This window comes from Corvus hawaiiensis, chromosome 1, assembly GCF_020740725.1.
Source record: "Corvus hawaiiensis isolate bCorHaw1 chromosome 1, bCorHaw1.pri.cur, whole genome shotgun sequence".
NCBI lineage: Eukaryota > Metazoa > Chordata > Aves > Passeriformes > Corvidae > Corvus > Corvus hawaiiensis.
Genome location: NC_063213.1, coordinates 63,463,698 through 63,491,315, shown reverse-complemented (window position 1 = coordinate 63,491,315; position 27,618 = coordinate 63,463,698). Strand labels below are relative to the sequence as shown.

Here is a 27,618-nt window from a genome sequence, read left to right as displayed (position 1 = left end):
GAAGCGGCGGCAGGAGGAGGCGGGCTGAGGGTGCACGGCACCGGAGAGGAGGAGGAGGATGGCGGTGGGGATGGCGGCGGCGGTGAGTGACTCCTTCCCCCAGCTGCAGCGCCCACCGCGGGGCCGCCTGCTCCTCCCCGGAACGGCGGGGCAGGTGCCAGCGCTGCCCCCGTCCTCACCTCCCCGCTTGTCTCTTACTTCCCCCTTGTTTCCCTCCCTCCCTCTCTCCCTTCCTTCCCCCTTCTCCACCCTTTTTCCCCGCTGCAGCTCTAGCAGGAGGCGGCGCGGACACGCGTGAATGTGGTCTCCGGCCCCCGAGTGACGCGGCCCCGAGGTGAGTGCCAGGCGCCAGCCTCAGTGCCTGCCCCGCCGCCGGCCGGCACCCGCGGGACCGCCTCCGCCTGGCTCCGGGGGCTGCCCTGCTCCGGGGGCTGCCCTGCTCCGGGGGCTGCCCTGCTCCGGGGGCTGCCCCTCGGGACCCCCGCCCGCCGCCAGCTGTCACAGCCGCGGCCGGCGGGGCTGGGCGGCTCCGCTTTACTCGGGCTGAGTTTTAGAGGTGTGTGCACTCCCCGTGTTAATCAGGCTGCTCTCGCTTCCTCTCCGCCTCTGACTGTGCGTCCGTGGGGTTTCTTTCCTTTTTACATTTTTTTTTCCTTCCCAAAGACAAACTTGCTGCCAACTGTGCAGGTAAACTCCACAAAGCTTTCCAGTGTAGGCCACACATTACAGACGGATGAAACATTATCGAATGTGACAGCGCATTATGCATCTCTCTCTCCTTTTAAAGGGCTTATTTTCTCAGCCAGTAAGATGCCTACAGGATAGGATGCAAAGTCATGTAAAGCTTAGTAGAGTAAGCCACATTTGCTTGTTCTCTAAAAATCTGTGGGGTTTTTGGGGGGTGGTTTTTGGTTTGGGAGGGAAGTGGGGACAAAGTATCATACAACTGATCTTTTTCTCCCTTTCACCCCACCTCCCTCTTACCCCCCCATAGTGCTTACAGCAAAAACATGTCTCTGATTCCGTACAACTGACCTCCGCCTTTCAAAATGGGAGGCCTCTCTGAATCTGAAATATTTTTACCAAACTTCCTAATGATTGGTAACTGGCACTTTTTCTATCCCTGGATATGCAATGAAAAGTTTGCATGTTCTTTTACCTTCTTGGATAAAAGGGCCCCATAGTAGCAGCAGACTGTGATCACCTGATGGTCACCAAAATGAGTCACCTGGTGCCTTGCTCAGCACTCCTTGCTCAGTTGGAAGCCTCTGACTGTAAGGACCGTGGCATCTCGGGACGATTATTTACCGTCAGAAGCCAAGGTGATCCAGAGAGATACTGTTGTGCCACTGATCCATAAAGAAGGCTATAGGGGGGAAAAAGCCACCATTTTCTGGGGCGTTATGCAGCAGTTTAGGGAAATCTTATGTAAATGAAACTGCTTGGTTTTCTTTACTCTCCAACCTTATCCACCCCCATACAGTGGTAAGTTACAGTGAAGTGATGCTAAAATTTTTTTTTTTAAGGTAATAGAGATTGACTTAATAATTTTTTTCCTACCTCTGGCTGGAGGGGATACATGCAAGAAACAAAGTTGAGTTTTGTATTGGGTCATTTGAACTAATTTTTCACTTATGTGGATATCCTCATGTGATTTCCTCTCACAAACAATTTCTTCTGTCTTGAGAGGAGAATGAACCAGTTTACTTGACGTGAATCAGCTTAATATGAATTTTGTAAAATTCCCGCTCTCTTCCTGTTACCTTTACCTTTAGCAGAATTTCTGAGCGAAGATACTGCTGCCTTGTCCATCACTGATAGCTTGAATAAGGACACTGCAGCCTGAAACAGGGAGAATTGAGAAGTCTCATATATATATAAAAAAAAAACCTCTTCCAAAAACATAATTACAAACTGATCCCTATTACAAGAAGATAACATTCATGATGCAGTGCTGTAGTACTAGGGGTTTATTTCCACTTTTTTTCTGTATGTTGTAGAGCACTCTTAGATTTACTTCTTCCTCTGGGCTTTGTGCTTTACTCCCTGTGAAAAGAATACCTTCAATAATCCCATTTTAAATATGCTTTCATATTTCTGCATTATAATTTCTCACACTCCGTGGTTTCCAGTTTACATGGTTAACTGCAGTCCATTCTGTGCTCCTACCAATGCAGTCAAAGACAGCTACAGAGCACTCTCATGCCGTAAATCTTTTTTGTCCTGTTGAATACTTAACAGCAAACTTTGTAATATTCCAATCACTTATAGCTGCACTATAACATCAGTCTAGACTTCGAATTCTGATGTATTTTCATAGGAGGGTGTGCAAGTCTTGGAAATGGTTGTTCATCTGGTATTAAATGTCTCTTCAGTACACTGTTCGGAAAAGTGCTTTACAGTGCAAATCTCTTGCTGCCAATAAATCAGTAGTTAGCAGGACGAGTGTTACTCTGAGTGGTATTTGAATGCTTGCATCAGCATTGAGCTGATGTCTGTTCACTTTGCCAACCCAAATTCCAGTCCAGGTCTTCACGTAATGCAAATCAGATTACTGAAATCCAGGATATGCTGATCTGGAACAGCCTGTCAAGATGTACTCAGGGATCTAATCTTAACCACGAATTTGGTTTAAAATAGTAGTATTGTTCCTTTCCTGAAATGCCTCACTCCCATTTTCCTCTCGAATTAACAGTGAAGCTGAACAGATTCTTACCTAGGTAACTCTGTCAAAAGTAGTAGTATGAGTGGCTGTGATTAACTCTGCAAAGACAAGCAATTTAAATTAATTAACTATTGCCTACCTTTTTTCAGATCTAACAATACAATGTCAACGGGAAGGGTACGAACGAAAAAAAAGGCATGTTCTTTGGATCAGTCTCCAGACAGCCTTCCTGTGAGGAGTTCTGGAAGACAGGTAGATATAATAATTTAAAACCACATGGACTTCTACTTCGCTATTTTTTTATTTTTTGTTGACATTTGTAAAGAAAGTGGGCTTTGTTGTGGGTAAGTTAGATCTTAAAGTACTTATTCACAGAGAGGGAGAATGAGTTAATTCTGTGAATAAGCAGGTCAAGTGTCTCATTTTTCAAACAATATTCAGAAAAGATAAATACTCAATATAACCTGTAAGTATGTAATGTGTTAAAAATACAATCATAGATTTCTGTACAGTCAAAGTTTTCTGCCCATCCAGACAGAGGCCTAAAACAACATAATACACAGTGCCTTTGAGGCCCAGAAGAGACATTTGGTATACAGTTTTGTATCCAAAAAAATGCCCTAAGCCTACTCTAGTATTTTATTTGAGGCACAGATAGGATTGCCACTAATTAATGTCTATAAGTATTATCAAAGAGGAGATTTTCCAAAGGAGAAATAAAATGAATGCATGAGGCTTGACTCATGAACACCTGATGGAGCTTAAAATACTATTTAAACTGTATGCTTTGCTTATAATTTCTTCAGTGGCATCAATTAGACTAAGGCAAGACATTTTTAGATATAAATGATATTTCCAGTCTTGCTGTAGGTTTGGGTTTTTCTTTTCGTGGCCTTTTTTTTTTTAGTAGAAGAAACTGACCTAATTTGACAGCTGTTTCATGCTGCAGCTATTTCACAATGGCTACAAAGATTTTCATTAGGATCGTTTTAACTACGGGATGGGATGCCACTCATAAGCTGCAAAACTGTCTGAATGCCACTTTGTAGAAGGTGCATTTGTGTCATTTATGGTCAGATTCCAGCTATTCTTTATTAGGTGAAGAAGAAAGCGGCTGAAGCAGCAGATGATGATGATGAAGCGTCAGAGAAGAAATACAGAAAGTGTGAAAAAGCTGGATGCACTGCAACATGTCCTGTTTGCTTTGCCAGTGCAGCTGAAAGGTTTGTTCCTTTTTATTTGCACTTTTCTTGGACTTTCTAAATCTGCAGCTGAAGTTTAGGATTCTAACTATATTCTGAAAAATTCCTTCATTTCTAAATGTAGAACGAGAATTGAAAGATACTGCTAATATGAGTCTTATGATGCCAGGAAAATGTTCCAAGTTATTCCTGTTGTGGATAACTTTCTCCTGTGCAAGCTGCTAATTTGGATACAGAATATCTTTGGGATATGCTTATTTATGTTATTAATGGTGCCCTTGCGTCTGTGAAAGTGAGAGCATATTAGTGTAATTTGAGAAAGCTAAACTTGCTTTCAAGATGGAAAATGAAACCATCATTTACTGTAGAAAGTCTTTACCACTTTCATTGGAATGCTTTGCAGTCTGAGGTGAGATTCTAGCCTTGAAATTTGAGGTTTTAGGAGAGCCAGTCATATTTATCTGAACTCTTTGTTCTTGTACGCTTTCTCTGCACTTTCACAAGTACTTTTGCATTGTGACCCTGGTGGTTTTGAATGCATGATACTGGCAAGGTATATCTATAATAGGCAACATGTTAGATCTCATTATGAAGCAGGCACACTCTAGTTAAGTAGCACTCCTCCCTCCCTGATAATTGAGACAAACTTTCCTTCTTTACAGCATTGAAAAATAAATGAAACTAATTAGGTGCTTCATTTAGTTATATCCGTGGATTGTTCTTTGGTGGCAGGAAGTCAATGTATTCTGGATGTTGTCATAGAGAAGCCAAGTGTTTTGGCAGTTGCCTGAGAGACTTGTCTGGGAAGTGAGCACCTGTGAGATCAGCATTGGTGATATTACAGTTTTTATTTAGGAAACAAAGCATACTGCTTACTCATCTTCTTGAATTGTTATTCTAATATTTTGATTTTCACCTTTCCCACTCCCCCAAGTACATACTTTCAATTTTATTTGAGATGAGCTCATTTCATGGCTATTTGAGTTAATATCTTAGGTCACTGCTTTTTACCTTGTGCATTTATCTTGAACAATTTCATTGAGTTTCATGAGAGTATTCTAAGCGAAGAACAATTGCTTTGTCTGATGAATGCAATATTTGTAATGGATATTTCTTTTTGAGAGTAGTAAAGAACAAATGCCCAGAATGCGTAACTGCTTCCTTAGGGTTTTGTTTCACTGGGTTAAAATCACAAGTTGTTCATGAGAAAAAAATAGGCAACATCTGTTTTGTGTTCAGTTTTGCCTTTATAGTTTTGTCAGTTGTTCTGGGAACAGAACATTGTAATGACTTATGAATCAATTGATCACGTGTACAAGAAAAACCGTAATTTAAATCATCCCTCCCGACTCTGCACTAATATTGGAAAAAAATGCAACAAAGTAAAGGAACTTTAAGTTTTTGTGGAGAGGAGCTTTGTCATCTTATACGTTTGCAAAACGCTTAATGTGTCACAGCACATATTCACTGTTTCATGTTCAGGAAATGCCTGCTTAAAGGGTACTAAAGACAGGCTCAGTTGACCATTGTTAGAGGGAGGCTGCTGGAAGCCAGACCAACTATAAAACTGCACATTGTGTACACTTTGCCTCCTTTGCATCTGGTGTTGCTTAGTTTGGAAACTGGAAATGTTTGAGACAATTGAAGTGACCTTATTGTTATTTGTATGGTTGTAGTGCCTTGTGTAAGTCAGCCTTCGTGAATGTAACATAAAGCCCTGGCTTGTTCTGAATATTTTGTTCACATTCTAGAATGTGCTATTGTCAATAGAATGATTTTTTTTTCCCCCCCTAAATGTACTGTAAAACTATTTCTATGTCTCCTGCATTACAGATGTGCGAAAAATGGGTATACGTCTAGATGGTATCATCTGTCCTGTGGGGAACACTTCTGCAATGAATGTTTTGACCACTATTACCGAAGGTAGATTTACCAATTAAGGTTATGTCCTTTCAGAGCTTATGAAAATTTGGCAGCTGTTACAACTGTTGAAACAGAAACAACAATAACAAACGTACATAAACGTAATACAAAGAGTTGTCCTCTGTCCTTGCTTTAGCCAGACTGAGGCTTAGACAGTGATGCTAAAACTGCAGCTGTTGCATGGACTAATCAACTTAAACAGAGCAGCGTGAACAAAACTGGTTAGTTTAGGCAGGCCGGTTTGTGTGTGCAATTATTCTGAAGCTTTCGTCTTTTTTAAAAACAACGTCAGAGAATTTTAAATTATGAGAACAATTATGAGTAAATGTGTTTTCCTTTATAAGATAAATTCTCTTTACACTGTGCATTCGGGAGACCTTGCCTCTCTAAAGCAGAGCAATAAAAAGCAGCTAGAAATCAGTAAGGAGATCTAACTCTTGCGGTTCAGTCACCATGAAGACTCTTGTCAGGTTGACAGTGCTTTCAACTCCAAGCTTCTTCCCCTTTGAGTGGGAATTACATCCAGCTCTGCCAAGAATTTTGTGTGCTTATGTGCTCAGCAGTACCCATCACTCAGTCCAGGCCTTAGATACCAGGAAGTGTGTTCTTAAGCAAGAGGCCATAATGGTCACGATGCAATTTATTGCTGTCGTAAGAACCATGACTCTCTCCTTTTAACAGCAAAAATACAGTACTCTCTACACTTATTTCTCTGTCCTTAAATAAAATGTTTAATTTTAGAGTAACTGCTATTGCTTGAGGTGAACTAGATATTCAATTTTATGACTTCTTGCTGTTTTCTTTCTTCTTAGCCATAAAGATGGTTATGATAAATATACTGCCTGGAAAAGGATTTGGACAAGTAATGGTAAAAGTGAGCCCAGTCCAAAAGCCTTTATGGCTGATCAACAGCTTCCTTACTGGGTAAGGTGAAAGGTGATTTATTTAATAGGAATGTGATGTTCTGATGTGTTTCTGATATTCTGCTGTTCAAGCAGACAGTTAGCTGAGTTTTTGTGGGTTTGTTTCTAGTATTAGGATTATGGAAAAGCTCTAGATAAAAATTCTGATCAGCTCCTCCACTGTTGGAGACTCTCTCCACACCCCACAAAGACCAATCTGTTACTTTTCAGTGAAGTAGTTGCTGTGATTTTCAGGTAGAGTAAGATTTGGCAGGGAAAGTATGAAAGACTTTGAAATCAGATTTTGTATTTCCCTGGTAAAGAGAGAAGAAGAAAGATAGGAATGGAATGATGTTTGGTGGTGGTGTTTTGTTTTTTCTTGAAGTGGTGAAGAATATATTTTTGAAGTAATGCTTGCAAAGTCCACTGAAGACCATAGTAATGGGGCATTGAATTAATTTTGGCCTTAGGTTCTGTGCAGAAATTCAGTTTTGCAGGAGATGGGTACAAGATTTCTGTAGATCAAACAGTATTTATGGCCTGATGATTGCAAAATAATGTATCTAACAATTATATTTTACAACTTTCTCACGTCTCACTTCTTTCTAATTGGCTATTTAAGTTGCATTAATCTCCTCTGTAATCATGAGCAACAAGTAAAAACATGTTTGTTTTTTGACTTGCAGGTGCAGTGTACAAAGCCAGAATGTGGTAAATGGCGTCAGCTGACAAAGGAAATCCAGCTGACACCACAAATAGCAAAAACCTACAGATGTGGTATGAAACTGAACAATTCCACCAAGGTACCACACAACAGTTTTGCTCATATTGAAACTTAACAAGTTGGTATTTCTTGTTTGTAGAAATTAATTTCTTCTTGTTTGCTGCTCAGTGTCTCTAATGTCAAAATGATGGTCGGATGGCCTGGAGAACTGCACAGTGACAGGCCTACATGCTGCTTGGACTTCTTGTTTTCTGACAGGAAATGTCAAGAAAGAAGTATCTGAAATATCTTTGTCTGCAGAGGCAATTGTAAAATCCTTCAGCTATGGAAAGGTTATCAGAATGTACAAAATAGACATACCCCAAAATGTTCATTTCAGTTTTGTTTGACCTTTCTTCGTTATTGAGGAAAGCATTTGAAAAGCTCCATGAGCTTTTCCTAATTGCTATCAAGTCTGTCACGGGGCTTTATATGAAAAGTTTCAACTTTGGTATGAAGATAACTCCTGAAATTTGAAAGAGTCCTTAAAGTGCTATAGAATATATTTGGCACTTACGAAAAAACACAACATGAAAATAGTGACCATATGAAAACCTGAAGGGTCAGCATTTAGTTTTGAAACTCAGTGATAAAGAGACTCTTAAAATAAATAAGAAACTCTCTTTTATAGTCTAGACTAGAAGAGTTGCTCTGGAAAAATGTGGGATATTTCCAGAATTTTTCTATAAAATTCTGTATTTTTTTCTTAATTTGTTTCAGTGTTCCACCCCATTTTATAGAATAGAATGTATATTTTAATGTCTGATCATTAGAAACTAACTTAACAAATGAAAAACATCTTTTAGAGTGCTTTTGCTGTATGATGTGTTGTGGTTTTAACCTACACATTTCTCTACTTTTTTTTTTTTAAACAATCATGTCTACTACAGAAGGCTAACACTAAGCACTTCTTTTTGTTTAATTTAGAGAATTATGCCATAGAATATTACTTTGCTTTATACATAATTTTTTCCACACAGCTTAAGGAAAGCTCTCATACCATTCACTTGTCTTTCAGACTGAGGGCTCAGACCAGTGTTCCATGCCTGAGGACTTGGTGAGTCGTAGCTGTTCCTCCTCATTTGTCCTAGAATATGAAAGCAATCTTAAAGCACAGCGTCTTTCTTTCCTTTTTTATTTTGGTTCTTTGGCCAATTAATGTCAGTATTTACGCATTTTGCTCAGGAAACTGTCAGACACTATTTGCAACAGAGCCTAGGGCTTTTTACGTTCTCATCTTTTTCCTCTTTTCCCTTGCCATACCAAGTAGCTTTCAAGTGGTTCGTGGTGTCCTTCAGTCATGACTCAAAGTTTACTCCCAATTCTCATTTTTTGGTCAGGCAAAATATTACTCAGTTCCCAGCTTTGAAGTAGAATTCCCCATCTTAAAATTTCCTTGTCTTTCAGGTGGTTTCTATCTTTAGTCAGACTAGTCTCCTTTTTTTGAAGGCTGCAAAAGAACACCTAAGCATGTTTTCCCTCTCCTCTCCCTCATACTACAAAATGTACATACAAGATGTATGTTGGTGTTTCAAGGGGTTTGTGATCGTGCCACCCTGCGTTTCAGATTTCATATAAACTTACGCTCAATAAGCCAATGTTCACAAGTGTACCTGAGGTACCTCTATCACAGGGAACATGTTCAAGCTTATTGTTGACTCTTGTAGAAGCTTTGTGGCTTTGTTTCTCTAATGCATGTTTGACTTCTAAATTAAGGGTGAATCATCAGCGCTTCTTAGGGTTCTACAAGGTCTTTGATGGGAACAGCAGAATCTAAATTAAACTGATAAGTTAGCGTAGACTTTTCTAACCTCAGACTTCTGGATGCGTAAGTGACTGTAAATGTTTTATAAAGGGCCTGATAAGCATAGATGTGTTATTATGGCATGTCTCATTTGTTTACTTTCCATATGGTGTGGAGTTTGTCAAGTTTCAGCTCCATATCTGAGGAAGAGATCAATACTACAGGTTTTCTGTGTCAGGCTAAGGAAGGGGAAAGAGGGAGAGAAAATGTCTTGATGACTTGCAATTCTGAGATTGATACTTCTAGTGCTTTTTGGTCTCAGTTTTGGAGGGAGGGGGGAAATTGGTTCATTTTCCAACATTTTTAAAGTACTGACATGTTCTCTTCTCCCCTCTTTCATTCACTTCTCCGCTTGGCCAGAGAGTGGCCGAAGTTTCAGACCATTGGTGGTACTCCATGCTCATACTCCCTCCTTTGCTGAAAGACAGTGTGGCAGCTCCCTTTCTAGCTGCATATTATCCAGACTGCGTGGGCATGAGTCCATCCTGTACCAGCACTAATCGGTTACCTGGTGAATCCAACCTTGTGAAGTTAGAGCACTTAAAGAGTGTGCCTAATGTGACTGGTAAGGGCCATCTGCAGGGCTCTGTTGCTTAAAAAGGTGTGATAAATTTTGCCTTATAACCGAGTTTATAAGGCACGTAATCCTCCTGATTCATAACACTGGTTCTGTTCTCAGCACTAATACACAGTCTCTGTGTGACTGCCTCTGTAGTTTGGTGCCATTCGCTTGTTTGTAAGATAAAGGTAATATATTTCTTACAGCTTTTCTTTAGGGAGTAAGCACAGACTGCAGAGGCTTTCTGTGTACCACTGTCATTTGTGTATAGAAATGGGAAATTACCATGTAGGTACTTAAAGACTGTTTGCATTCTTAAGGAAATGAAGATTTATCAAAAAACCCCAGGATTCTACTAGTTTTGATATTGTGGATCTTTGGGGCTTTGAAGAAAAGAATTTGATTTCTTAAGGCACTCAGATTCTGTTTAGGTTATATTTTTTTGCTAATGACAGCCTGGGAGTGCAGATCTGCAGAATAGGTCAGGTATAGAAAAGGTAATTCAGGATTGTCATACTGACCTCTCAGAGAGTGCTTTGATGAAATTTCAGCTTCTGTGTTGTCTTAGCAGGCTTTGTTCTCCTTAGGTGCTGAAAATAAATCTGTTCATGTGTTCAACAGATGTTATAGCTGCTTAACAGAAAACTTCATTACACAGAGCTACCAATACTGAACATGGAAGATGACTACTTTTAATTATTACCCCCTCTGGGCAGTATAGGGAGTTGAAGAAGAAAGGAGTTCAGAGTACTGCCTGAGTCTGTACAGTGATGCTAGCCCTCAAGACTTGAATTTAGATTCTACTCCTTGTTGGAATCCTGATGGCATTGAAGTGCCATGAAACATTACTGATTCTTTGACAAAAATTCAGCTCTGATAGGTCCAAGGTGTACTCATCAGGCAGCAGGACAATAATTAATGCAAGCCTAGGGGGCAGGAGAGAGGGATAGCCATATAAATGGAATAATGCTGGAGGTGCCTAGAGGCTGGAAAGCTTCCTTACTTGTTATCTGTGTGAGGTCAGTGGATCGCTTTAGAGGGAGAGGGATGTGATATGATGGAGTATGATTAATTCCTGGTGTGTCTTTATTCAGTTGCAGGCATGAACAAGTATTTTCAGCCTTTTTACCAGCCCAATGAATGTGGGAAAGCACTTTGTGTGAGGCCAGATGTCATGGAACTGGATGAGCTCTATGAGTTCCCAGAATATTCACGAGACCCTACCATGTACCTGGCGTTGAGAAACTTGATTTTGGCTTTGTGGTACACAAACTGCAAGGTAAGAGATGCTGATAGTTAATTTGCTTGTTTAAAAATAATAGCAGCTGTTCTGGGATGTGGACTCACTTCCTGGATGACTCCTTATGCACCAGAAAAATTGCTCCCATGCTTTTGGAAATCCATTCTAAGATTGACTGGGTTTTGGGGAGTTTGTTGGGGTTGAGAGTTTTTGGTTTGGTTTGGTTTTTCTTTTTTTAGATTTAATACATAGGAGCTTTTTCTGCAGTAAAAATCAAAAGTTTTTAAATTATTAAAGCTCTACACTGCCTACCCAGCTATTAACTTTTAAAAGGGATGCTTGAACACATCTAAACAGTGTTTTGTGGGTGCTTTATGATATTTTTTTTTTTACCTGATTGTTGGACAGGGAAGTGATTGTCCTTTTACTTAGGCTAACCCTATGGCACTGCCTTTGATAGAACTGCTGAAGTTTCACATACCAAAGCTTTCTGATATGGATGTCTGCATTATGTGGAGGTTTTGGATATTAATCTCTTTTTCCCTTAGAAGGCAATTTTGGAATGGATTTTACTGGAATACCATTGTGAGCATTGCCACTTTGTAGATTAATTTTGCAAACAGGAATCCATTTCAATACCATTCCTGTAGTAATGGAACACACCATGAAGTTTGTGAAAGTCTCTCGTAGACTCATTTGGTTTTATTCCATGTTAATCTTCCTTAATAAATGTTACCATACTGTGTAAAGCTAGCTAACAAGAATTTTCCACAAAAACTCTTTTAAAATGCTCTCAGAAGGCTGAGTCATGATTTTTTACCATTTGGCCTACAGTTTAAATATGATGTAAACATATGAAAAAAAGGAATATTAGAAAATCAACAGTTTCTATTCTTTCTTTGTCCTTTGCAGGAGGCTCTTACCCCTCAAAAATGTATCCATCATATCATTGTTCGGGGGCTTGTGCGGATTCGCTGTGTACAGGAAATGGAGAGGATCCTGTATTTTATGACAAGGAAAGGGTTAATTAATACAGGGATTTTGTCAGTCAGTCCTGACCAATACCTTCTTCCTAAGGAATACCACAATGTAAGTTGCTGTAGTAATCCCTACATTGTTAGTGCTATAAAACTACATGGTCCCTACAATAATTATTTTGGTTCTGGATTTTTTTTTCTCATTTACATAAATGGATGGAATGATAGGTAAAATTACATCTAAAAGCTAACATGTGGCAAGTTTTTCACATTGTTGTCATATGCCTTCAATGGGTATGGAAACAACATCAATTAGACTCCTTCCAAAAAAGATTTTTTCCCACTAGAATCTATGGAATTCATTCTCATGGATTTGTGCTTCCCATGTGCTGTTCAGATGGATGGGAACTGTGTGAAAAAAATACACGTTCTGTGGTTTACTCCTATAATACACCTCTGCTTCCATAGTGAGGAAACTGCTATTCCATGTTGGTTTGCAAGACCTGTGATTAAAAGGGAACATGTTTATGACTAGCAAGTTGTTAGGTAGCACCCAAAACTTACTAATGTGTTCTCTAAGAGAATACCTCCTAGAAATTGTAAGTCATGTTTGGAAAGTGTATTTGTAGATGTTTTTAATTTATAAAATAGTTTTTACTGATCAACCCAACCTATGATTGAAATCTTTACAAGGTATGTATGTTTCTTGTCTGATAAATTCAGTTAGATTCCGACTTTTGTTACTGATAACTTCAGCTCTTTCTGTGACAAGAAACTGAGGCATCTTCTTTTGAAGTCCTTAAAAACTTAAACTATTTTCAAAGCTACCACTGATCTTGTTTCTATATTAAATGCACTGTCATCTTTAAAAGTTATCACAGATTACTTTAGAGGGCAAGAAAACCTAGACTTCGGAAACTTACAGACATTTTTACCTTTTGCAAAAAGAAAAATGAGAGTGAAATGACAATTTCTGTTTTATTTCTAACTATTTTTATTAAATATTTTAATATTTTTTAGAAATCTGTCATTATTGTTGGGGCTGGTTCAGCAGGATTAGCAGCAGCCCGACAACTGCACAACTTTGGAATTAAGGTAAGAAGCTTTAGAGTACATTACTTAAAAAAATCAGACTTCCCCTGCTTTGAAAAGTGTTGTTCATCAAAAAGAAAAAGCCTCCATTCTTGTTACAAACGTGTACGTGTAGTACATCCTAATTAATTTGTAAAATCTGGGGTTTTACTGAGTAAATCTGCTGTTTAAAAGCAGTGTTTGTTTGTATCTAAAATTAAACAAAGCATGCAGCATATATTTTCTACAGACACTGCACCCAGATCATTGTGTTTAATAGCCTCTAGCATGCATTAAACTCCAATTTTGAGATTTCCTAAATAAATCTTCAGCTTTTTAAAAAAGAAAGCTTATTTTTGTTTCTAAAGTAACAGTTATATTTGTATATATAGATCCCAAAGTGTAACCTTTGAAAGATGATTTAAATGCATAAATAAACTACAAATGATCCAGAAATGAAAAGAAAGTGTTAAGATTGTTAACATTGCTGGATTGCTCAGGGATTTTTTTGTGTTTTGTCATCTCCTTTGCTCTGGAGATGAACAGATGTGCTTAATAGAATTTTATCTTACAATTTACTAAGCTGCATTTTGCCACAGGTCTTTGTCTTAGAAGCTAAAGACAGAATTGGTGGCCGAGTGTGGGATGATAAGACATTCACAGGTGTCACTGTTGGAAGAGGTGCACAGATCGTCAATGGATGTGTCAACAACCCAATGGCACTAATGTGTGAGCAAGTGGGTTCCTGCAGTGGTCATGATTATCACTAGTGAAAAACTGTTGTTAAAGCCAGGCTCAGATGGCTGGGTAAGGGTGGGAGTCCTTTTCTTGTGACATGATTAAAATCCTGTTCTGCATTGTAAGTAAATTCCATGTTGCTATTATATATTTGATAACAGTTGGGAACAGAGAAGAGCTGTAGAATGGTTTCAGGCACATTATGTAAAGAAAAACAAGGTGGCTCCAGCTTCAGAACCAGAAGAAACCACTGTTTTCCTCTTTTCTAGAGACAGTAACATAAAAGGTCCCCAGCAGACTTTTTTAGGGCTGAGAAAGGCTTTACTGTGGGAGGCTACTGCTTCTGTGATGGATTTGCCTTTGCTGCCTCTCAGTATTTCTAGTTAAATTTTGCACAAGCTAAGATTAACATTTCTAGTTTTTTTAGTTGTTAGATTTCTAACAACTAAATTGCTACTGATGCAAACATGCTGTGGTTCAATTTCTGTAAAAATTCTTGTTACTTGCTGGTTTAGTTTAGGTTTTTTTTGAGGTAGGGATCTGAATTTCTCCAAGTGGAACCTGAGTGTGGATTTTGCTCAGACACACATGTAAATCCAGCCCATGCCATTTAATTGTTTAGTATAGTGCCATTAAGAAATTCTAGGTTTTTTTTATCTAGGTGTTTTTAAAAGTAATGTTTTATTTATGAGAAGGGGAACAATGACTTCTGGATACACTTCAGATACTCATCCCTTTGTGGCCATTTAATGTAAATTTTCATTGAAAGTACAACTGTGTCTTAAGATCTGCAGTGGTGACCAACAGCCTAGAGAGATGTGAGGATATGTGAAAAACACTGGAGCATGCCCTAAGTAAAAAGGCCCTAGGAAGAAATTAGCACTATGTTTGTGCTATTTTCTCTGGATTAACTCTGTAGAACACAAAAACATCTTCATTTAAATTGAGCTCTGTTGTGGTTTTGATGCAGGTTGGACAAGCAAAGCAAGGTACTAGGTTTAATTTCAAATACTTTGGTTGTTAATAACATTTATGGTAACTGGGAAACAATATCCTGTCAATTCCTGAGTTCAGGGAACTGTTTGGGCCTCAGACACCAGAAAGTTGTATAAAGTAACTGATTTTAATTGTGACTTAGAAAATGAATTGAGGTGGAAATAAAGGAGACTGGTTCATCATGTTTGATTACCACACTCTCTATTTCTGTACTAGCCCTTGCCTGACAGGAAAGTTGCAGAGGAGATTTCTTTGAATCCCCAGTAAAGGAAAGGACAGAAAAGTGGGAAAAAACTAATTTGTGGACAATTAACAGATAGAAGGATTGTTGGTATTCCAGTTTGAAGAGAACAGGAGTTAACTCTGACTAAAGTTGTTGATGTTTTTAAAATGGTATCACTTAAATCTGAGGCATTTACCACCTTATGTTAAGTAACTTTGAGCAGGCTGGGTGCCGTAGATTTTTCATACTTAAAAAAGCAATAAAATGTCTTTTTCTTAAGCTTGGCATAAAAATGCACAAACTAGGGGAGAAATGTGACTTGATCCAGGAAGGTGGAAGGATAACAGATCCCACTATTGATAAACGTATGGACTTTCATTTCAATGCCATCCTAGATGTCGTCTCTGAGTGGAGAAAAGATAAAACCCAACATCAAGATGTTCCTCTTGGTGGTGAGTGAGAGATTTATTGCAAAGTGAAGATGTTGGCTATGTTCATAAAGTTCTATATTAAATTGGCTCTTACATCAGACATTTTTTAAAGTGTATGGCTGTCCATCTGACCTTAAATCCAATAGGTATTTCTGATATTCTGTCTTGTTTTCATGAGGTAGCTTTTTTCAGTATAGCTAGTGTCACTAGCAGCTCAAAAGACTTGCATCTGGCTGAAGCAGGCCATAGCTAGCCTTAGCCTTACACTTTTTGACTAACCTGCCTAAAAATGCCTGATCAAAGCCGCCTGCTGGCAAGAACAGTCCTGTCTCCATTGGTAACGCCTCCCACCACAGTTACAGCTTGTAAACTCAACAGCAAAAAATAAATTTGCTCAGAAATGTCTGCCTCCCAAATCTCTTTAGCATGGATTCTGTAAGACAGAATTAACAACTCCTACGTTCTTCAGTGAACCCTAGATAAAATTTCTCAGTTCTTTGATTTTGTAAAAATTAATCAGGATTTATTTGCAAGGATTCTCCATTATCTTAAAGTGTATTTTACCTGAAATATCTTCAACTGTATATTGATGATAGCTAAACAATTAATTTCTCTCCTGTCTCACTCAGAAACCTGTGAGTAAACAACAAAGTTGTACTCTATCACTGGAAAGATCTTGTGGTTTTTTTTTTTTCCTATGAGAAGAAAAACATCTTGGTACAAACTAGCACTAAGCTTGAATATCTTGTGATCCAGGGAACAGCATGTTGAAATGCAGTAGGACTTCTGACAAACTGTGATATATTCTAATTTTAAATGTGTTCTTTCACAGAAAAAATACAAGAGATCTATAAAGCCTTTATTCAGGAGTCTGGTATCCAGTTCAGTGAGCTGGAAGAAAAAGTACTACAGTTCCATCTCAGTAATTTGGAGTATGCCTGTGGCAGCAATCTCTCTCAGGTGAGTTTTGACAGCTGTGTTCTGAAGTGGTTGAGCTCCACAGAAGATAGGGTTAGAAGTAACCTTGAGAAATCACCTGATCCATTCTATGGCCCTAGAGGAAGAATCAGCTATCCTGACTATTCCTACACCCCTGACCTGTTCTTTGCAAGCACTGAGACACTGACTCCAACACTGCCTTATTTAATCTGATGGGAGTTCCTGATGCGTTTCCAGTGAGATGCTCTTTAAGCAGAAGTTGAGTAGATGGTTAGAAGGGAGCAGGGCATCTTGCTGAGATGCTGGGTGAGAGTTAACTCCTCCTCAGATGTTGGGTGTGACTTCTGCTTCTCAGTTCTGTTTAAGAACTGAGGTATTTCTCTACCCCGCTATGTGTCTTGAGAATAAATGCATTTAACTTCTGAAGTGTTCTAACCCCCTGATGGTGAGGCCCAGTTCACCACTCTTGGCTACCTCATACTTGGCTGCCATCAAGACTTCAGTATTAACCAAGCAGCTCCAGGAAATACCAAAGTATCATATTATTGGCAGTGCATTATTTACTCAGTCCTGTTGCTACATTTAAAGACATTTAGTGTCAACTGTACTACAGCAGTGGGACAGCTGACTGATACATGCAGATGTACAAATCTGAACTGAGAAGTGCACAAGAACGTAACAAAAATCTGCAAGACAATGCTATGCCAGAGCAGTCACTGGAAAATATTTTGATAGGTCAAGTTTTCATACTCCACGAGCACCCAGGAGAATTAAGAAAGATGCAAAATCTACCTTACCTTCAATTTTAGAATCAAAATATGATTGAATTTATGCAACTGCAGTGATAGGAATTGGCATCTGAATAGTAGTTTGAGAATTGTTTCAGATTTTTCACTGCTAAGTGGTAATTGCTTAGTGCAAATACCACTGTTTTATTAACTATAAAGTTGCAGGGGTTGGGGGACAAGGTCAGTGAAAGGTATCATGGAAAAACCTTACAAAGTGACAGAAAAATTCCATTGAGTTGGGGTTTTTTTTGTATCTCATTTTCCCCTTTATGTTGGGAAATAAGGTATTTCCATTTTTATATGAAGTCCTAAGGCTGTAAAATCTGATCATTTTGCTAGATATGGACAACTGAAATAAATACACTGCAATTCACGTGGATTTTTGTACTACTTGCCTTGTTTTCTCTCCTAAGCAGAACCATAAATTCCCTGCTAGTGACGAACCCATATTAAGACTTTTCTTAATCCAGCAATTGATATATTATATACTAGCACTAGGTAAATAAGAATTTTGATTTTGTCAGCATTGCCATAAATTCTGGTAATACACTTTTTCCAGTTGCAAAGGGGGCTAGGGTGGCTTCTTCTAAGCTGTGGAACTTTTCATAGGACCCATGTCCCATCACCAGTAGAAACAGGCAATTATGTTCTGTCCACAGGTATCTGCACGCTCATGGGACCACAATGAATTTTTTGCCCAGTTTGCTGGAGATCACACTCTTCTAACTGTGGGATATTCCACTGTGATTGATAAGTTGGCAGAAGGGCTGGACATCCGGCTGAATTTCCCAGTGAGTCTGGAAAATGTTGATGCACTGCCTGTCTTGGATTGCTTTGAAACATCCAGTCATATATTTGTATTCTTTTGGACCAGGCAAATCTGTGCCTGTGATTGTTTCAATTTTTCTTTAAAAAAACCAAAGAGGACAATTTCAGCATTTCTGAAATTCTCTTTGAGGACTATCAGTACTTAAATATTATGATATGATGATTTTATATGTTTAGAATCACGATGATTTTTCTTTTTCAGCTTCATGGAGGCTATTTTTCATCTTTCAGGATTTCTCTGAAAATCTGTGTTATCACTTTCTAGTTTGGTGACTGGTGCTGTATTAGCTGTTCTTGCTGGAATTTGCATTGCATATGTACATTTTGTAGTACAGCCTTTCAATGTCTTTCAATAGGTACAGAGTATTGACTATTCTGGTGAAGAAGTGCAGGTCACTACTGCAGATGGAACAGTGTGGACAACACAGAAGGTACCAAGTATGCTTCAAGACTAAGAATTTCAGAGAACACACAGTACTTTTTGTCTTTTCTTTCTCTCAGAAGGCAATTTAGTCCAATTTCTCCCCATTCAAAGATGAATACTCATGTATTTTAGTTGTCTGTATTTGTGTGTCCTAGAGCCTAATTTTTTGTGAGGATGCTTGAGATTTGAGTATGAGTTGATTTGAAGAACTAAGGACTATAAAGGGTAGTACTAAAAATGTGAAGCAAATAGATTTTTATCTGGTCTTTGAAATGACATTTGTTACCTGGTTCCATTCCCTGCTCAGCTTTACCCCATTTAGCATGTGTATCTGCCCTGTTAAAATTTCAGACTTTGACAATCCCTATTTCTCGGTCTCTCTTATTCCCTGTATCCTCACCTTCTTCTTGCTGAGTAATTTAGCTTTTAGTAATTTTTAAAATTATATATCAACTTGATAAAGATTGGAGTGACATCAACAGTGTTACTGAGTATTTTAAAGAGAAGGAATCTCTGATTAAAACCAAACCACTGACCGACTATCTATCTCTCCTTTCAAACAGTTTTGTTAATCTGAGAGCTATTGACTACCATTTACTGGAAGTGTTGGTAGCATGGTTAGCCACTGTGATACAAGCAGTTCAACAGACTATGACTTAAAATCAGTGAACTGTGGGATCTGTTCTCACCTGAATGTAAGGCATGTGTTTCCCATTAATGGGAACTAAAACCAGAAATCTAGAAATGTCTGGTATGTTACTATGCTGCATCCTACAAGAATAATCCAAGACAGTTAGGAGGATGCTATGAGGTTAAAGTGCTGTGTTCAGGTTTTGGTACTGTTGTGATTGTAGCTGTTTCTTTCAGGTATTAGTGACTGTACCACTGGCCCTTCTTCAGAAAAATGCCATTCAGTTTAATCCTCCACTGTCAGAAAAAAAAATTAAAGCCATTAATAGTTTGGGAGCAGGAGTCATTGAGAAAGTAAGTGATTTCATAGTATCTTTAATTTTCTTTTCATAGAAACATTGGCTCTTTTGTCCCTGCTGCTTTTGCAGTGTATTTCTCAGGATTTATGATGCATTTCATTTTACTTGTATACAGTAGCCCAGGAGAGCAAAATGCTATCGGGGATCACATGTATTTCTGCTTCTTAGATTTTACAACTTAATGGCATTTTTAAAGAAACTGTTTGCAGAAGAATTTCATAGCTTAGACATTTTGTGCCTAATTTTGATCAAGGCTTCATGATGGTCTTGAATCTTTCAGAATTCCAATAATCTGTTTATTTCAGGTCATTTTAACCTAGTAAATTCATAAACTATTTGCAAAGAATACTGAAAGTTGTGTATTTGACCAGTGTAAAATCTCCTACCCTTTCCCAATACAAAAACACAGCCTCTCCTGAAAAGCTCCCTAGTAAGATGTGTGCTTAGAAGAAAACAGTAACAAAGTAATGCCAGAAACAGGATTATAGCACTGTTGAAATTAACAGACAAGATTAAGAAACTCCAAATACAGGATGGAGATTGTTTATGTTATACATTAGGTTTGCAAAAAAAATCTGCTGAATTTCTTGAGCATTTTACACAATTGCTTCCATTGTGGATTTGATATTCTGTGCATTTGAAATTTGAGATCAGCATTTTTTTTTCTTTGCCTGTCCACCTTGGAGGACAGGTCCATATATTCTCTGTTGGGACCTACTAATAGGAACAGCTGTGTGTCTAAATGAGTGGTAGCAGGAAAATGTATTAGAAGAACATATACCATATCCTGTTATGAGTTTTGTGGTATGAAATGCTTAAATTCCATTCTTCTATATCTTTCTAGATTGCCTTGCAGTTTCCATATAGATTTTGGGACAGTAAAATTCAAGGGGCTGATTTTTTTGGTCATGTTCCACCCAATTCCAGCCAACGTGGGCTCTTTAGTGTCTTCTATGACATGGATCCAGAGGTATGATATATACCAACTGTATTTTTTCTTGGCCCTTCACAAATTCAGTTTGAAATCTAGGTGCAGTAATTACTCAACAACAAAATTTTTCTTCTTCCCTGCCCCCCGCTCTTCCCCCGTCCCCCCCATCTGCAACTATTAAAAGCAGTGGAAGCAGCGTCATTTACCAAGAAAAACTTGATCAATATTTTGTTGTAATAAATGGGAATGTTTTCCACTGTTTGGATACAGAATAATACACAAACAAGTACATTCTCTATATCTACTGAAAAAGAGGCTGTAATACCTTACTATTGAACTACTAATGTGGGAAAAAGGCTACTAGTCACTTCCAGTTTAGGGCTTCTGTTCCCTTATTAAATCCACTAAAAATCCCGTTAAAAAGACCAACTACTAACTTACTAACGCTCACTGGCTTGCAGTAGTCTGAATATCTATGTGGAATAGCAGAGGAAAAGACAAGCATCAAGTTCTGCATGAAACTGAGACCTGTAGGGTCAGTCTCATACTCATGAATTTCAAAGCAGATTCAAACCAGTGGACTCACATCATGTTTCTCTTCCCTGCCAGTTCCAGGCAGACACGTGACACATTTGTGTTATACCTCTTCGTACTTTTGCAACAACTGCTGCCTTCTATTTGGCAGCAATTAAAAAGCCATTTTGTGACCTGATGTCTTACTCCAGAAGGAAACCATCCTGTGACGTTTGTGCTCTGTTACTGCCTGATCTGTACCTGTATACAACTTTAAGTGAGTTGTGTCCAGTACTCTTAAGCTCATGCTGCAAGAGGCTCAGTGTGCTGGTGCTGTCCAGAGACCTTACACATAATTCTTAGCTTGACAGCTATTCTCTGCTAGTTTTCAAATTCAGCAACAGAAGAATTACTGCCTTACATAAACAAGAGAGGCAGAGTTCTATAAAGGCACTGAGAACCTGGTGTGCTCTTCCCTACTCACCACTTCACCTCTAAAACTTCTGCATGGTAGCAAATGTCTTGAAGTGGAAGAAAATACCAGTAGAAGTGATCTTTCATTTCTTGGTCCAAAATCTGCTGGTAAGAGCCTAGTACTGGTCTAATCAAAAACATATCTAACTAGTATTTAAATAGACTCTCTCTGTCACCACATTTTGAAAATGGAGTACAGCTGAGGTGGAAGTTTGGCACAGAACTGAAGCTTCAGAGGGTGCACAAAGAATAACACTAACAATGTAATTTTTTTTTTTTTTTTGGTACAGCCTTTAAGCAGGTAGATAGGAAGTTTTCAGTAAATTCAGCAAGTTGTAAAAGGGGCTGACTGTAACAGATCTGTGAACAAGACATCAGAAGATGTAGTAATTTGAGCATAAATACTGTAGAATATGCACCCTTTATTGCAAGGAATCAAACCCACTTTTCTATAGAACAATAGTTGCTTTGCAGCTCAAAATATCTTTGCAATACCAATTAAGAGAGACTTTTTATGAAATACTTAATAAGGTCCTGTTTTTAGGGCAAAGAAAGCATTTTAATGTCAGTGGTCACTGGAGATGCTGTGACAACCATTAAGAATTTAGATGATCAACAAGTACTGCAACAGTGTATGACTGTACTCCGAGAGCTGTTTAAGGAGCAGGTAAGAGAAGCCTCTTTTATTAAGAGATGAATTAACTTGTCACCAGAATAAAGCTTTCAAATGTAGTACTTCATGATGTATAGGCAAACCTTTGACATTTAAAACTACTTTTCTTTTCTTGTCAGTTTCAGGGAATAGGTTTTCTTTGAGACATACTAAAATCACAATTTTTGATCTCTTGTGTGAAAAATGTATATTGAAAGATGTCTCAGAAGGACAGTAGTAATTAACTGGAAGATACAAATGAACTATCATCCTTCAAAGTGCTTTTAAAAAGCAAAATTGATTAAAATCAGTACTTTAGGCACGTAACACAAAACAGACTTTTTACTTGGCTGTCATTTTTTTTCTATCATGACCACTTCTAATACGTGATAAGATCTTTCAGCTAGACGAATTTGGTTGATTTCTGCCTTCTCCCCTCCAAAGGCAACTGAAATTACAACACCCCAAAACAATCCAATCGAATCAGTTTCTCTTCTACTAACAACCCTTTCTCAGCTGTCTTGGGATGGAGGTACAGGCAAAATGATCTAGCAAAGGCCCTACATCCCAAATGTAAAAAAAACCCACTAGATAAAAATTTCTACCTGTTTTCCTTCCCCCAGATCATCATTAGGATAAAAACTGAAAATCAGAGAAATCTGGGGCAAGCAGAACACTAGCACTCAGCAATGTTACTTGCATTCCATTCTAGAGACAATAATGCCTCAATTAATTTACTTAAGAGCAGTTAGATCCCCAGGAATGACTGTGTTAATAATGTTCAGGGGTGATCTCTCAAGTTTTACTGAAGGTTCAAATGTTAGGATTAATGATCTTGGAAGAACTTCAGTATCTGAAGACTCAACTATTCCTAGAAACATACCTTTGGCAATGGCTTTATTGTTACTAGAATGACATGCAGTGGAAGTTCACATACTTGTATTTTGATCTCATGAAAATGTAGCAAATGGGTCTTTGGTTTCAGTGCCACTCTGGTCCAGAAGAGTGATTGTCATGGCTATCTCCACGGTTAACAGCAGCCGTGAACTCAGTCACCTGAGGACGATGCAGCAGGATTTTCAAAGACAAGCTGGCTTCAGGGGTGTACCAGAGCTACTTCTGGGACATTCATACAACTTGTCATACTTGGCTGGTCCTTGTCTTGATTGCTTGAGCTTGAGTCTCTCATGTGCTGCCTGAATGGGTCTATTTGTCAATAACAGACATTGTGCAAGAGGCAACCAGAGCTGCTTCTGTTTACTTGTCATGAGCTCCTCCAGAGTAAGACCACAGCTGTAGCTGACTAACCCTTCATTCAAGTGTAATTCAGGCTCTCTTTGGTAAAAATCTGTGGAATTTGCTGCAATGTGACAAAGAATACACAGTATTACTGTCATGGCTCAGCCAGACCCTGACTTCCTGGTTTTTGTTTTCTCCCTGAACCTAGTTTACAAGACAGCTCATTTTCTAATAGATAAGTAATTTTATTTCTCCATTGGAATAAAATTATCTCCAAAATGAAAACTGAATTTTGAGATTTAAGAAGCTAGATGTAGCAAGCATTATGCCTAACCAATACAAAAATTGCTTACTTATACATACAAACATGTTGAACAGTATCAGTATTGTATTTGTTTACAAGAGTATGCATATATGTATTTTGAGGGGAATTTTCTTTCTCGTGTACTTTTAGGTGTATTACAATATGCAGATTTGTTGAATTCAGAATAGTGTAGCTGTGATGTTTCAGGCATCAGGCGATCTAGCAAACGGAATTATCTTTGTAGTTAGTACTATAATAAAAAAATAGGAATTTAATTCTGGAATGCGACCTTAATCTGTATCTTAATAATACAAAATACTCTAAAGATTACAAGAAACCATTTGAGAAAAAGCTGTGCAATTCTGAACTTCTCTTTGCAGTGTTTAACTCCTATTTTGATTATGCAGGAGGTTCCTGACCCAGTGAAGTTTTTTGTTACTCGATGGAGCAATGACCCTTGGCTGCAGATGGCGTACAGTTTTGTGAAAACAGGGGGCAGCGGTGAAGCTTACGACATCATAGCTGAAGACATACAAGGAAAAGTTTTTTTTGCTGGTGAGGTAAGTATCTTTGTTACTGTTGATTAAGGTTACTGGGAGCAGTTTCTTATGGAAGATCGTCTCTTGCTAAGCAACACCATTAACCTAGAGGTAGTATATAAATATTCTGTTATGTAAAGATGCTGATGATTCTTGATGCAGAACCTTCTCTATTCATATTATTACTGGGCATGGGAAGTCTGCCAAATACTTCAGGTCAGGAGTAAAATGCATTTTTAGTCAAATTTTCTTTCTGTTACTCCACCTGTGGGTAACATAACAAATGCACCATGATGGTGTAGGTGCACTCTGTACTGGAGCAGAACTTAACCTGCCCCACTAAAGTGCAGATAGCAGAACAGACTGCTACTTCTGTAGCTGACTTGCTTGCAAATTTTGATGTTCCTAAAAATCTCAAGTATTTCCTTTGATGCTCTAAGGAGTTTTCCACAGCTTTTAAAAATGTAGGTATATGCTTAAGGAAAACAAAACTGATCTTGTAAACTAAAATTCTATGCCATTGGTTTTAGAAACAATTGACTTTTTTTTCTTTTTTTTTTTTTTTTAATGCAGGCCACAAATAGGCACTTTCCCCAGACCGTTACAGGAGCTTACTTGAGTGGGGTTCGAGAAGCAAGCAAGATAGCAGCATTTTAAGTACCTAAATTTTGTGTTTATAGATATATTTTTAATTGATTTCTGTGGGTAAAACAATCTTCAAGTTTCCTATTGCTGCCTTTTTCCTATGTGGTACTTGCATAGTATATGGTACCTGAAGATAAAATCTTCACCTTCCTTTTCCTCTTTCTCCCCCACCCTATTTTAAGCCCTGATGATACATATTGTTGGGGGCTTTTTTCCAGCTAAGGTATTACTAGCAGGAGTGACATTGGAATCACTGGCCACAGCTTAACTAAGAGAACTTTTGTCAACAGTCCTCTTCTGTATGGCTCAAGTCATGCTATTGTGAACCTTCATTTCAGAAGGTCAGATTAAAACAATACTAAGTTAACATACAGCATTAAAAATGCTGGCAGTTAGTAACGTTATGGGAATTTTCTACTAACTGTGCTTCTCAGGTTGATTATGCTCACAGGAGTTCAAACTGGCTTCCAAGAGCCTGAATAGCCTAGAAAAATTCTAGGATTAATATAGGAAGGAACTCAACTATCACTTTTCCCACTTGCAATCAATAACCTTTTCTATAATATTTTTTCATATTCTTAGCTTCCACTAAGTGGGCTTTGGAATATGAAGTTTGTTCCTTTAAATAAGAGAGCTGGAACAGTTTACAGTGCAATCATAGAAAGGTTATTGTAGCTAATCAAAACTTGAAAAATTAACTTTTACATTACTTTTAAAAACTTTGAAATATTATCTCTGCTACTTATTCAGAGAAATTCTTTTTACAATAATAGGCTAAGAGTTTAGATTTGCTCATTGCTTCTGTAGAAATAGGACAGCTTAAAAATACTACATTGCTATGATTATTTTGAAAACAAACTTCCAGATTCATTTGGGCTGAGTAGAGGAAGTATCTGCTGATATGACTGTACAGTCAGGAGTGCAGGACTGTAAGTTCTTAATAGCTCATTCAACTTTTATATTAAAAAATAAATGAAGATGAATGAGGAAAAATATTAACACTCATGAAGGGCTGAAACAAGGTGGCTTGCACTTTGACTTGAAGTTTATTTTTTTTCTTTTATTATGAAAGTATTATTAAAAACAACTTGAGAGAGTAATTCAGTAAGGGCTAGACATCTATCTAGTAGCTTTTCCATGGGACAGGGAGGAAAAATATTTTTCAACAGAAATAAGAGAGATGCAACTGGGATATCTATTGTAATACTGTTCCACTATATTGGTATTAATGAAAAAAAACTTAAATCCACTTTTAGATCTCTTTCCTCACACCTTCTCTATAACTTGGCTGCATAGATGTCAAGATTCTGAAACAAACTTAAGCACTTAACTCTATCCTGCCCCATTCTCATGTATAGGCTTTTCTCTTTTATTAATCCCTTCATTTAAGAATGACACAGCAAACATTTTTGAAAGCATTTATAGTGTTTATTTCCTTAAAGGTACATCCTTGGAAATAAACAAGAAAAATCATGGAATGTTAAGGGGTTGGAATGGACCTTAACAATTGTCTAGTCCCAACCCGCCCTGCCATGGGCAGGGACACCTCACACTAGACCAGGTCTCAAGGCCTTATCCATCCTGGCTTTGAACACCACCAGGGTCCTACTGAATAAATGCAATTCTTCTTTTCAAATATGTAATATTTTGTTTTTAGAGTAGGTATGATATTGTTAAAAACCCTTTATTTAATCTCTAATTTACAAGTTGAAGATGTTTATATGACTAGATGTTTTTCAGATATATATTCTGTTCTGCTTCTTAATGCTGAGTTATATAGACTAATAGGAAGAGTGTAACTGTTCATAATTTTCCTCTACATAAATGCTGGTATGTACAGTTTTAAAGTATTTCCAATTATTAAATTGCAATTTAAAGGCCATAAGAAGCAAGACAAAGCCTTCTCGTGATAAAAAATAATCAGGACCTCAAATTTTGCTTTTGGCAGTCATTTGCACTTTGTTAATTTCATATATTACAGGCCAACTTATGGCATAACTAGGAAAGATTGATAGCTATGTATGTTTGAGTTCCAAGTTTCTTCCCCTCTTTAACATATATGACAAATTATTAGGAGAGGAGCTTCTGGTGGTGGGAAAAAAAGCTTATTACTACACACCCAAAACAAACACACCCAATGGCGCTGCTTCAGATGACCTTGCTTAAAAACCTTCAGTTAGCTTAGTAACATATACAAACATGTCACATGTCAGGTAGGAATGATCTGGAAAGTTTAGCTCAGCATCCATTTCGCCAGTCCAAAGTTTGTATGAACATGCTTGATGTAATTCTGTTATTGGTACTTGGGATTTTCAATTTACCTACAACTTTGCAGCTAGATAAAAGCTGTATTCTAGAGAAGAGAGATGGACATGAAGAAATACTATCACATTTGGCTTTAGATGATGCACACTTACAGCATTAGAAAAACTGATAACATGATAAATTTACCGATGGCCTAGTCTTTTAATTATTTGTATATTGTTTTGGTACCAGGGCTCTTAAACTGTGTTGTGCTGCACTGACGTTTGAGGAATAAATAAAATAAGTATGTTTCATTTTAATTTACGTTCACTTGAAATATGTAAGAACATCAGGCTGGTTCTGAGACTTCATTCTTTAATGTTGCCCAAAATTTTTTTAATATCTATGTTAAAATTTATTTCAAGCATGTATGTATTTTTTCTTTTGTGTTTAATTTATTCCCTCAAATAAAGAACTGGGGAATGTTTTCTTTTAGTAGGTTTGTCTAAATGTTATTAAAAAGATTGGAATGCAGAGCATGATCTGTTGTTACACTTCAGTTCTTCTGTGTGACTATGTTATGGCAGCAGAATAAAACTGCAAAGTATTCACAGG

At 37.9% G+C, this 27,618-nt stretch overlaps 1 protein-coding gene across 1 annotated transcript; it reads left to right on the top strand.

Moving 5' to 3' along the window:
- The first annotated feature begins 3 nt into the window (after window positions 1-3).
- Window positions 4-27,618, top strand: KDM1B (lysine demethylase 1B). The gene is made up of 22 exons (XM_048308157.1): window positions 4-82; window positions 268-334; window positions 2,815-2,917; window positions 3,764-3,888; window positions 5,701-5,790; window positions 6,603-6,714; window positions 7,379-7,495; window positions 8,474-8,512; window positions 9,620-9,824; window positions 10,913-11,097; window positions 11,971-12,147; window positions 13,056-13,130; window positions 13,706-13,843; window positions 15,344-15,515; window positions 16,327-16,454; window positions 17,881-18,012; window positions 18,406-18,480; window positions 19,341-19,457; window positions 20,307-20,432; window positions 21,925-22,047; window positions 23,983-24,135; window positions 24,688-27,618. Exons 3-22 carry the CDS (start codon window positions 2,828-2,830, stop codon window positions 24,769-24,771), a joined length of 2,463 nt encoding a protein of 820 aa, XP_048164114.1. The 5' UTR covers window positions 4-82; window positions 268-334; window positions 2,815-2,827; the 3' UTR covers window positions 24,772-27,618.